The sequence below is a fragment of the Eucyclogobius newberryi genome, unplaced genomic scaffold (assembly GCF_026437365.1).
Source record: "Eucyclogobius newberryi isolate DKJ021-1_F unplaced genomic scaffold, fEucNew1.0.hap1 SCAF_9, whole genome shotgun sequence".
NCBI lineage: Eukaryota > Metazoa > Chordata > Actinopteri > Gobiiformes > Gobiidae > Eucyclogobius > Eucyclogobius newberryi.
In genome coordinates this window covers 16163832-16180476 of record NW_027316532.1, presented here as the reverse complement: position 1 = coordinate 16180476, position 16645 = coordinate 16163832, and the positions used below count along the sequence as shown (strand labels likewise).

General features: G+C 45.5%; 1 protein-coding gene and 1 pseudogene across 2 annotated transcripts in view; one reads left to right on the top strand and one right to left on the bottom strand.

Annotated features, from left to right (window-relative positions):
- The window catches only part of apc2 (APC regulator of WNT signaling pathway 2), a 40635-nt gene that overhangs the window by 13964 nt on the left and 10026 nt on the right, over positions 1-16645 (top strand). For both annotated transcript variants that reach the window (XM_072439456.1, XM_072439457.1), the window contains exons 8-10: positions 6920-7009; positions 14296-14478; positions 15855-16056. In XM_072439456.1, the coding sequence (XP_072295557.1) occupies positions 6920-7009; positions 14296-14478; positions 15855-16056 (475 nt within the window). The remainder of the gene's footprint in view (positions 1-6919; positions 7010-14295; positions 14479-15854; positions 16057-16645) is intronic.
- On the bottom strand, positions 5175-6629 carry LOC140354436 (zinc-binding protein A33-like; annotated as a pseudogene).

The window sequence follows — 16645 nt, the reverse complement described above, 5'->3', positions numbered from 1 at the left end:
GACTCAGGTCCAGACTGGGGTCCAGACTGGGGTCTGGTCTCGGGAGCGTCACTGCAGCAGCCGCTCCCAGCCCAGCTCCACCTGACTGAGCGACACAGAGCCGCCCCAGGACCAGAGCCAGAAGCCCGGGTACAGCGGCTCGGTGAAGGTGGCGCTGAAGGTGTGGAGGTGCTGCATGGAACCAGGAGAAATGCAGAAGAACGAGAGGGCGCCGGCCGCGAAGTCCAGGAACACGCCCACGGTCTGGGAGAAGGGCTCGGGGCACACGGACTTATACCTGCAGAAACCACAGTCACACATGATCATGAAGGGAATATTTAAATATATATATATATATATATATATATATATATAAATTTCATCATATATGAATTTCATCATATTTGCCCCGTTAGAGTATTTTGACAAAGCAGCAGGATGTTTACATTTGCACCATGAGTGTAGCATGTAGCGTGTAGCATGGAGCGTGTAGCATGACTCACCTGCAGCGGCCGTGGCCAGAAGTGTAGCGTGTAGTGTAGCATGTAGCGTGTAGCATGACTCACCTGCGGCAGCTGCGGCCAGAGGTGTAGAGTGTAGTGTAGCATGTAGCATAGCATGTAGCATGTAGAATGACTCACTTGCGGCGGCAGTGGTCAGAGGTGTAGCTTGTAGCGTAACATGTAGCGTGCAGCATGACTCACCTGCGGCGGCCGTGGCAGGGCGTGTAACTGCCCGGGCTGCACTCCAGGCTCCAGGACGACTCGCTCTGCCCCAGGAGTCCCTCGGCCATCGGCCCCTGACGGGACAGGCTGTTGTAGGCCACGCCCACATCAGCTCCGCCCGTCCACTGCACCTCCCAGTACACGGCGTCCAGAAGCCCCTCCCTGAAAACACGTGGAGTCAGACGACAGGAGGACGTGACATCAGAAGAAAGTCACGCAGAACATGAAGTACCTGCAGAGCACCTGAGGGCAGTGCTCGAACCTTTCGGGGTGCTCGGTCACGTGATCGCTCAGCTGATGCGTCACGTGACCATGCCCCCATTCGCGCCGCACCGTCCGGTTCCCGCCGGACAGAACCAGCTCCAGGTTTGCCGTGTTCGGGTCCAGCGTCAGGTACTGAGCGACTGCAGGAGGAGATGACACAGCCCGAGCGTTACAGCACGGGATAACTGATCGTTTTCAATAAAGGACGATTAAATGAGGCTAATAATCTTTACCTGACAGTGCTAACCTGTTTTACACCAGCGGTTCAAGTGTTTGCTTATCTTAGAGTCAACTTCTGTAACATGTTTGTGCTCCTTTGGTTTATACTGGTTTAGTCCTGGTTTAGATCCAGAACATTCCTGCTTTAGACCTGCTTTAGACCTGGTTTAGTCCTGGTTTAGTCCTGGTTTAGTCCTGGTTTAGACTTGGTTTAGACCTGGCTTAGTCCTGGTTTAGGCCTGGTTTAGTCCTGGTGGTGCTTATGCTTTGTTCCAGTTGTTGTTGTGAAGTCGTAAAAACAGTAACATCTTAATTTGATTTGTGTCATTTGTTCCGTTCATGTTTTTATCTCCCCATTAAGTTTTTTTGGGGGGGTTTACTTACAGTTTTTGATGGCCCATACGTCCTCTGTGAATTCACCACTGGAAAAAAAAGACAATAAGTAAAACAATTAAATCTGAACTGACAAACAGAACATGTTTGCGGATCAGTTTTGTTCTTATTTCAAGTGCTGTAGCATGCGTTTTCTCATTTTAAAGGAGACATCTTATGCAAATTCAACGTTACTGAACTGTTAACCTCGTTACATCCGTGTTTCCTCATTCTTAATGCTGTCAAATGTATTTTTTTAATCGATTCACGCATGTTTAAATGATCCCGTAATGTCCTGCAACTGAGGCTCGAGCGCTCAGAAAATCCCCGTTTTCACCTACACTCAATCCCCTCCCACATCCCTGTGCTTAGTTGTGATTATTTGAAAAATTAAGACTCTGTGTGACTAATGTAGAGTTCTAAAATGTCACTTTCCAACAATTGAAAAGTTGTAAATGCCAATTCGTTGCTTTCTGTGGTGAAATGTCTTATTGTATTATTTTATGCTATTTTTCTCCCAGTGCAGCTGAAGTGTCCATTCTGGTTCATTAACATTTCAGCCCGACTGAAGTATTTTCCCAGAATATTGTGTTTTTGTCTCACCGTTGTTGGTTTTGGGCGATGTTTCGGAGGCGGAGCAAACTGACTCCGGACGACAGAGAGATCAGATCTGAGTCCGGAGCGAAAGTCACACGTGCGCCTGAAAAGTATCATCGACAAGCGTTAAAATGTGGCAAAACAATTCGGATGTCGGTGTGAAGCAAACACAACATTTTTTAATACATTTAGCTAACTATAGTTTTGTCACTGTTAGCAAATCACAAAAATCTTCTGTTCTTTACATATTTCTTTCTTAATTTGACTGTACAGATTTATTTCATGTAGTTTAATCAAATCCAGCACAGATAAATGTTGTAACAGTATCTGAGTCTGTTTTAACTCAAAATATTGAGCTTTTTATTGTTCAAAAACCTGTCTGGAAGCGAGCTGTTAGCATGCTAATGTTAGCTAGCTTTACTGTGACAACCAACTCGGCTCTGGAATATGAAAATTGTGAAAAGTTCTTTATAAACTCATCACGGTGATTCATTTGGATGATCAGAACACAAGAGAAAACTGTGAAAAGTTGAGCAATGCAATGAAGTAGTTTTGTTTGTTTTTCACGTTTTTAAGACGTGTTTTAAGACAGTAATTTTACATAATGTACCTGTTTTTGTCTCCTTTTCATTTGCCTTTTCCTTTGAAGTTCTTTCAGTCTCTCCATATTCCACCATCTCCCAGTCGTCCGCCCAAGCCTCCTCACTGTTCTCCTCTTTCTCAGTGTCGTTTGAGCAAGTTTGGCTTTTTAATTCAAAGTCTTTATCCTCATCTCCAGAAGAGTCGTCTTTCTCAACATCTGCACTCTCTCTCTCTGTTTCAGTATCTTTTATTTTGGAGGAATCCTTTGCCCTTTCGCTGCTTTCGTCTTCTGTTCCGACGGATTCTTCTCCCTCAACGTCTTCACTTCGTTCCTCTTTTCGATCGACCGTTAATTCTAAGGTTTTCTCTCGATCTTCATTGTTTTCTTTTTCGTTCTTTTCCGTCTGTTCTTCTCCTTTGTCGGCTGTTATTTGAAAACCATCCTCTTTCTCGGCCTTCTTTCCCTGTTGCTCGTTTCGTTCCTTCGCTCTTGTTTCCAAATGCTCGTCTTTGCGCAGCCCTTTCCGGAGAATCCCCGAAATATCGTCCGTGAAGTTCGTGAACTCGCTTCTGAACAGATCCAGATCTTCCCGCAGGACGCTCAGCGCCGTTCTGTCTTTGGCCTCAGAGGTTTTCGCGTCTTTGTCCTTGAACATCTTGAGTATGTCCTGTTTGAAGAGTCCGAAGTCTTCCTTGATGAGCTGGATGGCGCTGGACGCTCTTTTGTCCGGCGGCTTGGACTGAGACGCCGCGGCGACTTTGGGCTCCGCCGTCGATCTCGGTCCATTCTCAGAGTCCGTTGGCGTCTCTTTTCCGTCCGAAGCCAAACTCATTTTCAAAGTTGTTGAGTTTTATTTGTGTAAAATGAACTGCGTCTGAAATTGAAATAAGATTGAGGTCAGTCACGGGTCAGTGCCCGACGGTTTGCTTGGGTATAGTTTAAAAAGTCATGATTATAGATGAAGGGCAGAGGTCTTTATGGGAAATTTGCCGAACTTTCAAAGAGAAAATCAAGTGTTAAACTGGTGTTAGGCTGCCCCAAATAAATTGTCTGTTGTAACCCGACCCAACATTTTTCAAGTGGGTCGTCGGTAGGTAAATCCTTATTTTTTTTACTTTGAAGGCAAAAAAAAAGATCCAAATCATCGCCATTTTTTGACTTTTTTTTTTTTTTTTAGATATTTCAATCGACTTTTGTATGCCGTTATCCTTTATTTTGGTAGCAAAGGCAAGCGGGGGGGAACATGCCAAATATGCGGGGGACACGGGCACCGCCATGTTTGTTGTGATTACGCTGTTGGGCGTGTTTATGTCCCAGAATGCAAAGCGCATGTCAAATTTAATATGAAATTGACACCATGATGCAGAACGACGTGTGCGGTGTCAAGACCAGTGGCCCCGACAGAGGCACACCAACAACAAAAAAAAGAAAATGTAGGTTCTCTCCTGCATGGTCTGTTCAATACAGAAATATATGGAGGACCGAAAATGTAGACGAATATGCGTCGTGCAATGCGTTATTTGCCCCGTGGAATGAAAGATAAGTTGACCTGCACGTTAAAATTATTCAACGCGGCGCTTTTGAAAAGAACGGTCGGTGAATCAGCGAAATATAAGAAAAATACTAATAAGACTAATTGCTCAGCCTTACAGTAAAATAACTGTAGCCTAAATGAAGCATGATTCAAGCTACACTCAAACACGTGGATTCGGAGTCTTAGTCTGTGACTCAGAAACAAATTATGAAAGGCTTCACACAACACAGTTTTAAAGTTTTACCTGTGTCCTGGACCGGTGTGTCCTGGACCGGTGTATCCTCTTGCAGGTTCCTTGGGCCCTTTGTTGGTTCCTATATCCAGACGTCAGGCGTGTTCTTCGTCCCTGTCGCTGCGTTCTCGTGTGTCCTGAACGCGGCCGTGATTTGGTTCAAACTTGTTTTCGTTGTTTCCCGTGAGTGACTGAGCGCTCGTTCTGGTCCAACCTGTTAGACCTCATGTTTCTGACCTCATGGTTCCCACACGCCGAGGCTGAACCTTTTGTTTGTACCATAATTAATAAATGTTATGTCATGTTGGACTGAATAATGAAATAAAATATTGTGGTTGCGAATAGAGGGGTGTTTTATTCTGACATTTTATCATTACATAAACAGTTTTTGGTGATTGTTATACATTTTTTGAGATAGTATTTAGCTAAGACAATTAAAACATACATTGTTGATGCTTCAAGGCCTCAAATACAGGAGGAAAAACATACTCAAACAGGCACGAATCAGTGAAAATACAACTCAAGTAAGTGATTAGGGCAAAACATTATAACACGACTAAAAGTCCTTTAACATTAGTATGACAGAAAGTATGCAGCAATTACATAAAATAATGCCATTTTAGCCCAGAATAGAAGCCTTTCAAATCTATTGCACTAAAACAAACAACAACAAAAATATAAACATGATTTTAAATTAATATGGTCTCTTTAAAGTCCTTCAGTGGAACATATTTTAATCTCTTTGGTTTTAGCGTCTCCAGCTTCACCAACAGAGAAAGAACATTTTCTCTGTGAATCTTTCTTTCCGAGAGCAGATCAGAGACATGTCCTCAGAGTCAGAGAAAGAAAGTTTCCCTTTGTCATAATCCAGTCGGACTCTGATCTTCTGAGGGCTTCGCTTTATATTCAGAATTTTACCAACAACATCAATGTATTTTTCATCAACAAGAGCTAAACACCAGAGTCCATTTTCTGGAGTAGCTTCCGTCTCTCTCTTCCTGTCGACAGACTCTTTGGCCACACCAATGACCCATACCGGATGGTCCCCAATCTCCACGTCCCACTGGTGTGAGCCGGAGCTGAAGCCCTCACAGCCCAGGACATCTGCATATTTAGTGAATCTCTCTGGATTTAAAGGGACCTGTTAATGTTCAGTTTCTCCATGTCTCACTCCCCTCAGATCTTCAGACAGATAGAGCTCTCTGTCTGCAGTGTTTGGGTCGAGAAGGACCGGACTGTAGTGGACCAGGGCCCTCATCTTGCCCCAGGCCTTGAAGCCCATGTTGCCCAGGACTTTGGCCTGGTTTATCAGGAGTCCTGGTCCCAGCTCTGGGCCGGGCTGTGAGAGCAGAGTCTGGGTGGTTTTGTGAGTGTGTCTGTACTCTCTGATAAAGTCCATGCTCTGTCTCTTCAGCTGCTCCTCCACAGTGAGGATGTTCTGCTCCAGAGTGGACAGTTTCTCCCTGATCTTCTGCAGCTGTGGTTCTATGGTCTGGGCCTGTCTGCTCTGCTCCTCTCTCAGCGCTCTGAGCACAGACTCCTCCTCCTGCTGGAGGAACCGGTGCAGCCGCTCAAACTCCGCCCTGATCTGTCGCTCACATTGCTTCACCTGTGTCTGCGTGTGAAGGTTTATTTCCTCATACTGTCGCTGTAAGGCTGAGGCCTGCTCTCTCCTCAGGGCCAAAGGCTGGAGCTGTGAGTGGAGCTGCTCCTTCAGTTCACTTATGGCTGAGTCCACAGACACCACCTTATGTCCAGAGTGAAGAGAGGGCTCACACACAGGACACAGAGGGCGACACTTGTCCAGGCAGAACAGAGGGCTCTGCTCTGGGTGTGAGCTGCAGAACTTCTCCCTCTCTCCTGCTGGAGCCGGCTCCTTCTTTGAAAAGGAAAGACTCAGTTGTTTCAGAGCAAAGTTCACTTGTATAAAGTCTTTAGAGGATTTCCTGTGACACACGGGGCACTTCTTGGTCTTGTTCTTGTCCCAGTAGTGGTGCAGACAGCTGTAGCAGAAGCTGTGGTTACAGCCCAGAGACACTGGCTCTTTAATGGTCTTCAGACACACAGGACAGGTCAGGAAGTCCTCCACTGCAGAGATCTGCTCCATTTCAACAAAAGTCACAAGACTCACATATCTTTGTCCTCAGTCCGTGACGCCCTGCAGCAGACTGACTCAACACTTTCACTTTCCTCTGAAAGAGTCGTTCACACATGAGTGAGAGTCAGAGCAGCAGCAGCAGAGGGCGCTGTTGTGACATTTTACATTCATAAATAAACTAAACTAGAATTATCACTGTACATAAGATTGTAGCTAATATAGTCTCAAACACAGCGACACAAGTATGAAAAAACAAGACTAACCTCCTCCTCCTCCACCTCATCATCACTCTATCATGTTGTTTCTCTGTGTGCAGTTGTCTGGAGCAGAGAAGCCTCCTGCTGGTGAACCAGAGAACAGCAGCTCTACAGCAGCAGCCGCTGAAGCCCCAGATGGAGGAAGCAAGGTAATGTGACTGTCCACTCATGAGCTTCACCCGCCGATTGGAACATGTGCATGAGTAACAATGAATGAACAAAAGGTTTAAAATGTTATATGAAAAACTAAAATGTTGCAGACAAATACCATGTACATATTTAAACAAAATAGTGGTGATTAAGAGTAGATGGAATATTAATGCACAGGTTGTAATAAATGTTCAATCAGTTCCTCAACCCGAGTCAAATCAAATCAAATCAATTTATTTTTGTAAGGCCCAAAATCACAACAACAGTTGCCTCTGAGGGCCACAGGGAGAAATGAATCAACAATATCTGTGGTGGCAATGGAGTCAGACAATGTCTGTGGTGGCGAGGGACGATGTCCCAGGGTCCTCTGTCCTTAGACTCTCCTTCTCGGCCAGGATATGAGTCACACTAAAGTAAGGCCAAAACAGAAGCGATCATAGAGTATATATAATAATGATAGAGGGTTTATGAACACCGTCAAAACTACTGAAAGTTCTTTTCTTTTACTCCCCAACACTTTCTTCTAATGTGGGATTGTTTTTCCTGCTTATCTGACGCGACCCAAACATAACAAATGCTTTCTTAATAAATCAAACCTAAGTTGTTGCTGAATTATACTTTTTACTTCCGAGGTCGATCTGAGCCACAAAAAGATGTTTAGTAGTGTGTGTGAGGGGCGTGGCTAAAGCTAGCGTGCACAGACACAGTTTTGCCTCATTTCTTTGACTTCTCTGCATGTGAGGGGCGTGGCTAAAGCCTCTTTGCCGCGTTTGAACCTCTCTTTATGTCATGCTTTGGCTTTGGATCATGTCAGACGCATTATGACCTGGAAATATCAGATTTTGGCTCTTGACAAAGCGAGTGCCATGCGGCCATAAACAGGAAACAGCTGTTGCTAATGTGCTACGCTAGCTTTGTATTGCTAAGGTTCAACATACAGTATAAGTTAGTATCAGTGGTGAGGTGGCGTTGGTGAGGCCGAAAGGCATCAGCAGGTACTCGTAATGACCGGTGGGGGTATTGAACGCCTTCTCCACTCGTTCACCTAACGGATCCAGACCAGGTGATAGGCGTTGCGCACGTCAAGCTTGGTGAATATGGTGGCACCCTCTAGGAGCTCGAAAGCTAAGGAGATATGAGAGGCAGGGGTGCCGGTTCTTGATGGTGATGTCATTTAATCCACGATAATCGATGCAGGGGCGGATTGTTTTGACTTTCTTCTCCACGAAGAAGAAACCAGCTCCAGCTGGAGACGAGGAGTGGGGGATGATGCCCGCTGCTAGACCGTCGTTGATATACGTCTCCATCGCACCCCTCTCAGGAACGGACAGGGAATACAGGCATCCTCTGGGCAGTGTGGTGCCGGGCTGGAGGTTGTTATAGGGCCAATATAGGGAAAGGGAGGTTACCTTGGATCGTCATGGAATTAGACATACACCAGATGCTATTCCTTAACACATTGAGAACACAATTCAACTTAGAATATGAAACGACACAGAAAGATCAGACATTTGTATGGCATGCATGGGAGAAAACGCGGGGACTGATCACGCAAGCTGTGGTAAGCAGCCTGCGTGATCCTCCTGCGTCTCACCCCCGCGTCTCACCCTGTTTTTTCCCATGCTGGTTGGTTTTATTAGATATTCTGGAATAGGCGGGTCACATTTCTCATTGGTCAGCTTCACATCAAGGCACTTGGTATTTTTCCGTAGAGATAAAGCCTGCAAGGGGGGGGTGCAACTCCCCCCCCCCTCGGGTAAACATTCTTTGGCCCATCTTTATGACCCCTTCACAAACAAATGCAGTTTGTCACACACTCGTTCTTCTCTTAGACTAATGATGCAGATAAAATATCACTATTATGCAGATAAAATACATCACAGAAATATAATCATATATTCACATTTTATCACATTTCCCTCCTGTTTATCAAAGCATTAGTCACTGTCTCATATGCCAAACACATTACTCTTTTCAGTTTTCAACATGTCTTTCATATAGGTGTTAAAATTACACTTTTACACACAAAATGTAATGCACAGTTCTCAAACATTGAAAACACTTCTTTTCTCTCAGCCCACAACATGTCTACAGCATTACTGTCCTAAATTTTGAGTCAGATTGGTCAATCTCTGTAATTTGACAAACAGACAATTTATCTTGTCTATAATTTGTGCGGTGTGATGGGAAATATAGAAGTACAAGCGGAAAGCCCTTAAACCCGCTGCTCTCTGGTCACTTTGACTCGTCAGGGACCTCTCTGGACACCTCAATAGAATCAAATACGTAGTATCAGGTGCTACTGGAACCAGACTGTCCACTAACCTCTCGACCTTGACCCTGCGGTATGGTTCTGGGTGATGCTGATCACCAAAGAGACATAGGCACAACGTCCTAGTCCTTCCAAGTGCCCTCTCAGCACTTTGTCTCCACACCACCATACGTCCTCGCTTGGTTTCTTAAGAGACCTCCTTCCGCTGCTCGCTTCGGTCACACCTATGACACATATGAACTGGTACATTTCCCATCTCAATTCATAATCTCATTAACATTGCATGTAGTTATGTTGTAGCAGATAAAAAACTCTCTTAGTTAGTGTAAACAACAGTGGCTGTGGTGTAATATGCCATTGTGTTTCTTCAGCTACTGTCATGTCAATTGTACATTGTACATTTCACATTACACATCATGCATTTCATAACCTTTCAAGTTGATCATTTATTTTCTTCCCTCTATTTTCCCTTTCTGTGTATGTTGATCGATTGTCCCGATTGTCCCGATTGTCCGGTGCATAATACAGGTGTTCAGCACCCATATTATCGTCATCGCTGTGATGATGATAACTGTTGATTTGAGCCAGGGTCTCACAAAGACAAAGAGGATTCTAATAGCCCATTAAAATTCTGAATAGGTTAGCTCGGTAGATACAAGGGGGGAGTTTCTGTTGAAACAAACAACTCTTTCTACTTCAGGAAGGTTCCTCCCAATGGGCGGGTCTTACCACAGAACAGTATTAATATCGGAGTTCTCGATCTAAATTCTTTTATTGACAATGACTCTTGGATGAGAGTCGAAACGTCTATTTTTTCAAACTGAGTCCAGATGACTACAACTGAAGCTTTTTCTACTATGGAACACGCCTGGACGAATGAGGGATTACACCGACATAACTGTTGATTCTTTTCACAGAGTATGGTACTCTGCGCACCGTAGCCTCTGGCTCTCGTTCATCGTAGCAGAGTATAGTACTCTAGAATCTGTTTATTGTCTCTGCATACAAAAACAAAGAATACAAACGAAGTCTTGCGTCTGCGATGTTATGGATCTGGTGCTGTGTTGTCTGCTGCACCCATGATCTCGTCCTCCCCATGGTCGGTGTGAGGACGACACGGTGTGGCTCCGTCCACTTGGCTCCGTCTCTGTAAACACCACATCTCCAACACGTTCTCTGCTGCGGTGATAAACAAAGTCTTTTCGACAGTTCAGTGCATTTCAAACAGTTTTCTTGTTTACAATTTTTTTTTTAGTAACTATTGATTCGGAATATTTGTTTACACGTACATCCCTCCTTTTTGATAAATGGCCTTGCCCATTTGTCAAACTACATTTAAACAAAATTAAATAATCCAGATAGTTTACAACGTTCACTAATCCAGGATGTAATCAAGGAAGAGATTGCGTCTGTCACTCCAACTCCGCAATGTCACCTCCTGACCTTTCACAGTTCAGTGGTCACATCCCTGGCTGAGCCCCCCCTTACATGGCGCTGGGCCCCCCCTGTGTGTCTGTAATCCGACACTGCCTCTGCAATCTGTAACTTGTAAATCTGTTTTACCACCATTTGTTTCAAACTCTAAATGTTTCAAACTCTAAATGTTTCAAACTCTAAATGTTTCAAACTCTAAATGTTTCACGTATGCGTGTGTGTGTGTGTGTGTGTGTAATACAAATACATCAAACTATAATAATTGTCTCAATAATCCCCCGTTGAGCTGGCCTTAAGGGTCAGTTCACAACTTAGAATTTTTCATCACACAATTAGCATAAAGTTTCACATCTCCTCTGTGGGTGTGGCCTGAATAAAATCACCCATCTAATGTAATATGTTCTAATCTTTTATATGTGCTTCAGGTGAGTTTCAAACTCAATCTCTCACACCTGCTCATGTGATGCTCATTCTTTGGCCCATCTTTATGACCCCTTCACAAACAAATGCAGTTTGTCACACACTTGTTCTTCTCTTAGACTAATGATGCAGATAAAATATCACTATTATGCAGATAAAATACATCACAGAAATATAATCATATATTCACATTTTATCACATGGATTTACTGAAGACCTCACTGAAGTCCAGATACTCAGCCGCGACTCCCAGCACATGGGTTGAGGAACTGGTCCCGGCAGAAGGTTGTGGTGCGGTGACTTGAATGAGGCAGATAGAGACAAGATTAACTCCATCCCAGGATCGCCCCTGTGGTCCAATCAAGGTGTGGATTGTGACGCCGGAGCCATGGGAACCCCAGGAGGAAAGGATGATGAGGAGAGTGCAGGATGTGAAACTGGAGGGTTTCTTGATGGTTCCCGGAAATTAATGCTGTCAGGTAGGTCACCGTTCCCAGAAGTTGGCCATCCGGAGCGTTGGTGGAGACTGGGGCTGGCAGGGGAATCTGACCCGACACCCAGCTGCAGAGCAAGGTTAGAATCCATAATGCTGGCATCCGAGCCAGAGTCAATGAGGGTGGTGAGGGAAGGAACAGGCGGACCTGGCAAAGGGATCGTGGACTGGAGGAGGAGCTGGGTATATAGCTCACCAGAACTCCTTCCTTCCTGGTGAGCCCGAAGTTTTAGCGGACACCCAGAAATGAAGTGTCCCGCTTGTCACAATACAGGCAGAGGTTCCCCTTGTGGCGTCTCTTCCTCCCTGCTGGAAATAGACTGGCTTGACCAACCTGCCTGAGTTCAGGCTCCCCTGAAGACCGGCTGCCTGAAGGCATCGATACCCCGGAAGCCGCTGGTGGCGGAAGGGGCTGGCGTCGACCCGCGAACCCCTGATGTTTCTCAATTTAAATAAATTTATTTTTGTAACGCCCTAAATCACAACAGCAGTTGCCTCGCAGGGTGACAGTGAAAAACAAATTCTCTCACTGCCTCGCTTGAATGCGACGATCAATGCAGGACGCCAACCTGATGATGTCGTCGAGAGTGGTGGGAAGTTCATACAAAATTAGTTTGTCCTTAATGTAGTCGATGAGCCCCCAAAGAAATGCGTCGCACTGGGCAGCTTGGAAGTGGATGGAGTAATCGACCACTGAACGAGAACCTTGGCTCAGACCCAGAAGCCCTCCAGAAGCATCCGGACCTCGGGAAGTTTCTTCGAATTCTTTGCGGAGCTCGGCAGCGAAGGCTTGGAAGGAGGAGCACGCTGGAGTGGGACGCTCCCGCTCAGCTGTCCCCCACAGACGATTCACGGTGAACGCCACCCTGGCATCCTTAGAAGTGAAAGTATGGGGCTGGAGAACGAACAGGATGGAACAGTTCGTGAGGAACGGGCGCTCAGCCCTCCGTGTCCCCGGCGTAGCGTTCAGGAACCCTAACATGAGGCTTCGAGGCGAAAGCAGAGGCAGATGCAGCCGGGGCTGGTAAAGGCTGGACTGATTCCGGAGGCAGAGGAACAGCTTGAGCAAAAACTGTGGCGAGCTGTTGGACCTGCGAGGCTAGCAAGGTAAACTCCTACTTCTGCTTAGCCACCACAAGTCGAACATCTGCTGAGTTTGAAAGCAGCAGTGCTTCGTAGTGCTGGAGTCTGGCATCACACAAGAACAATCTGGCACTGAAGCAGAGACAGGAGCAGGCTTAAACACAGCCAGAGCTGTCACAGGTGTGGAGAGTTGGCCTGATTAGGAGGTGTGGCTAACAGGTAGAGCGGAGCAGAGACAGGTGTAGGGAGTTGGTCTAACGAGGAGGCGTGGCTAACAGGTAGAGCGGAGCAGAGACAGGTGTAGGGAGCTGGTCTGACGAGGAGGCGTGGCTAACAGGTAGAGCGGCGCAGAGACAGGTGTAGGGAGTTGGTCTGACGAGGAGGCGTGGCTAACAGGTAGAGCGGAGCAGAGACAGGTGTAGGGAGTTGGTCTGACGAGGAGGCGTGGCTAACAGGTAGAGCGGAGCAGAGACAGGTGTAGGGAGTTGGTCTGACGAGGAGGCGTGGCTAACAGGTAGAGCGGCGCAGAGACAGGTGTAGGGAGTTGGTCTGACGAGGAGGCGTGGCTAACAGGTAGAGCGGAGCAGAGACAGGTGTAGGGAGTTGGTCTGACGAGGAGGCGTGGCTAACAGGTAGAGCGGCGCAGAGACAGGTGTAGGGAGCTGGTCTGACGAGGAGGCGTGGCTAACAGGTAGAGCGGCGCAGAGACAGGTGTAGGGAGCTGGTCTGACGAGGAGGCGTGGCTAACAGGTAGAGTGGAGCAGAGACAGGTGTAGGGAGTTGGTCTGACGAGGAGGCGTGGCTAACAGGTAGAGCGGAGCAGAGACAGGTGTAGGGAGTTGGTCTGACGAGGAGGCGTGGCTAACAGGTAGAGCGAAGCAGAGACAGGTGTAGGTAGCTGGGTCTGACGAGGAGGCGTGGCTAACAGGTAGAGCGGAGCAGAGACAGGTGTAGGGAGCTGGGTCTGACGAGGAGGTGTAGCTAACAGGTAGAGTGGAGCAGAGACAGGTGTAGGGAGTTGGTCTAATGAGGAGGCGTGGCTAACAGGTAGAGCGGAGCAGAGACAGGTGTAGGGAGTTGGTTTGACAAGGAGGTGTAGCTGACTGGCAGAGTGGAAAGATATTGCCCTCCGAGACAACCGCTGTTGAGATTTTGGGCGTTACAAAAATAAATTGAATTGACATGAATATCAGACAGGAGATGAGCAGACTGTGACAACATTATTTATTTTGTACAGTGTATCAGGCTCTTGCTCGAGTAAAAGTGTTTCTCTTCTCACTGTTACATCTATAAGAGACAAAAGCTTCACGTGGACAACATGAAATTATATTGAACATTTGTGTTTCATGCTCCGCTCCTTCAGATATGACATAATGTTTGTCATTTTTGTGTCCATCCTTTAAAATACCAGATTTTGTGCTTAATTTAATCTTAAATTCTGACTTTGAAGTATAAATCAAATGTTACATCCAGACTGCTACTCGTATTTGAGCAGTAGTTTTCTCTGGGGGTAAAAACTATTTGGAGATTCCCATTGTTCTCATTGTTTTGGGTGCGTTCTGAATGGGTTTTTTGTCCCTCAGATGGAGATGGTGTTCTGGCTGCTCTCCATGTTGGCCAATCGGGACAAAGAGGAGATGTCCCGCACTCTCCTGGCGCTGTCCAGCTCTCAGGACAGCTGCGTGGCCATGAGGAAGTCCGGCTGTGTTCCTCTGCTGGTCCAGATCCTGCACGAGTCCCAGGCCGACACCAAGATCTCGGACAAGGTGAGACTCAGGGTCAGTTCTTTGGGCTAAACCAGTGTTAACTCGGTCGTGGAGTCTAAAGAGACAAAGAGAGGCAGGAGAGACTCTGGGGCAGCGTTATTACTGAATGATGTAATTGTCTTACACGTGCATTTGTTTATCTTTTATAGTTCACTTGAAAATTGTGCAGTGAGAATACGATCCAAACGAGCACATGTCGAGTCTTTCCCTTAGTTTAGTTAGTTTATTTTCAGTCCTTCTGTTATAACATGGAACATGGTCGACTCAGTGTGAGATTTACAAATCACATTAACACCACATAAATCCTACCACACCGACACAAGTTCTAATAATATTTGAATTTTGAATCACTTTAATGTTCTATAACTGCCAATAACCTCGGTTTGGTTCCTTTTTTTGAATGCCTCAAATTATGTGGATCTGTTTAAAGTACAATCTAAACTATTCCAAAGATTCACCACAATAATAGACTCTCTCTTTGGTGTTGGTCCTGGACTTATATTTTTAATATTTACAAGATTGTATTTAGACTCTCTGTCTTGAATACAGGCTGGGAGCTTATGGTTATGAACTTTATACATTACTGCAGCGGTGTTGAGATCAATGAAATCCTGTTATTTTAGTGCAGTTGATTGAATGAACAAAGGGTTTTTTGGGACATAATAATCAGCACCTTCTTCTGCAGTTTGAAGATGGGTTATTCGTATCTCCACACATTCATTTAATTATGGAAGCACAAGGGAATTATATAATAAATATAGGGCATTTTGATCCACAAAGGTTTTTACACCAATAATTTTCTATTATACCGTCTTAGATCATTTATTGAGCTTTGTCAGTATTTATACACAGAAATGTGGAATTACACACGCTTTCGATTTCTATGCGGTTAATTTTTGCTTTGGTTGGTATGTTCAATTTCCCTACTACCAAAAATGATAGATTTAATTTTATTTAAGTTAATTTTCCACTCAATTTAAAAGCAGCTCTAAATATTGTCCAGAACAATACAGACTGGTATCATCAGCAAACAAGATGCATCACATGTTTTTAAGAACATTTGGGGCATCAATTAGGGACATTAAAAGCAATTTCAGCCCCAAAAAAGAACCCATTGTCTCTGAAAGGCAAATCAGAATTGATTGATTTGCCTTTCAGAGTCAAACATGTTCAAATGTATGTTCCCTGTTCTCAGGACAATCATGAGCGATGCCTCTGATAAAACCCCTTTAGTCTGGAGAAAGAGATCTCAATCTCAGTGGGTTCATACCTGGTTAAATAACGGTTCATAAATAAATTTATGACAAATGAAGTCTGCTTCTGCTCTGGGTCAAACAAGCGGGCGTTCCTATTGCTCCTTTGTGCGCCCCCTGCAGGCGTCCTGCAGCAGAGAGGCGCGCTCCAGAGCCGCCGCCGCCCTCCACAACATCATCTTCTCCCAGAGCGACGAGGGCCAGGCGCGCCGAGAGATGAGGGTCCTGCAGGTCCTGGAGCAGGTCCGGACCTACTGCGAGACTGGCTGGGACTGGATCGAGAGCCACGCCCACACGCCGTCTCCGGGGGCAACGCTCTGCACAGGTTCGGAGACGAGGAACAGCGTTGAGATTAAAATGAATACCGTATTTTCCGGATTATAAATCGCTCCGGAATATAAATCGCACCAGCCAAAAAAAGCATGATAGAGAAGAAAAAAAAACATATATAAGTCACACTGGAGTATAAGTCGCATTTTTGGGGGACATTTATTTGATCAAATCTAAGACTACGAACAGACATTTAATCTTGAAATGCAATTTAAAATAATTACAAATTATTTTAAATCTGTTCGGTGTCACTTCTAAACAACTCCGCAAACTCCAGAGGTAGCGAAAGTGCAGATTCTTCTTCTGCGTCGCTTAGAGCCTAGAGCGCCCTCTTGCGGTTGTCATGTGAAATGCGGTTATCAGTTTGAAAATATCGAATAATATCACATATAAGTCGCTCTGGAGTATAAGTCGCACCCCGGTCAAACTAGTCCGGAAACTACGGTATATATCTTAGTCAGGCGAACGGGACATGCTAAATGTTCACAGACATTGTCTGACTTCATCGTCACCACAGACATTGTTGATTCGGCCCTCAGAGGCGACTGTTATTGTGATTTTGGGCCTTACAAAAATACATTGAT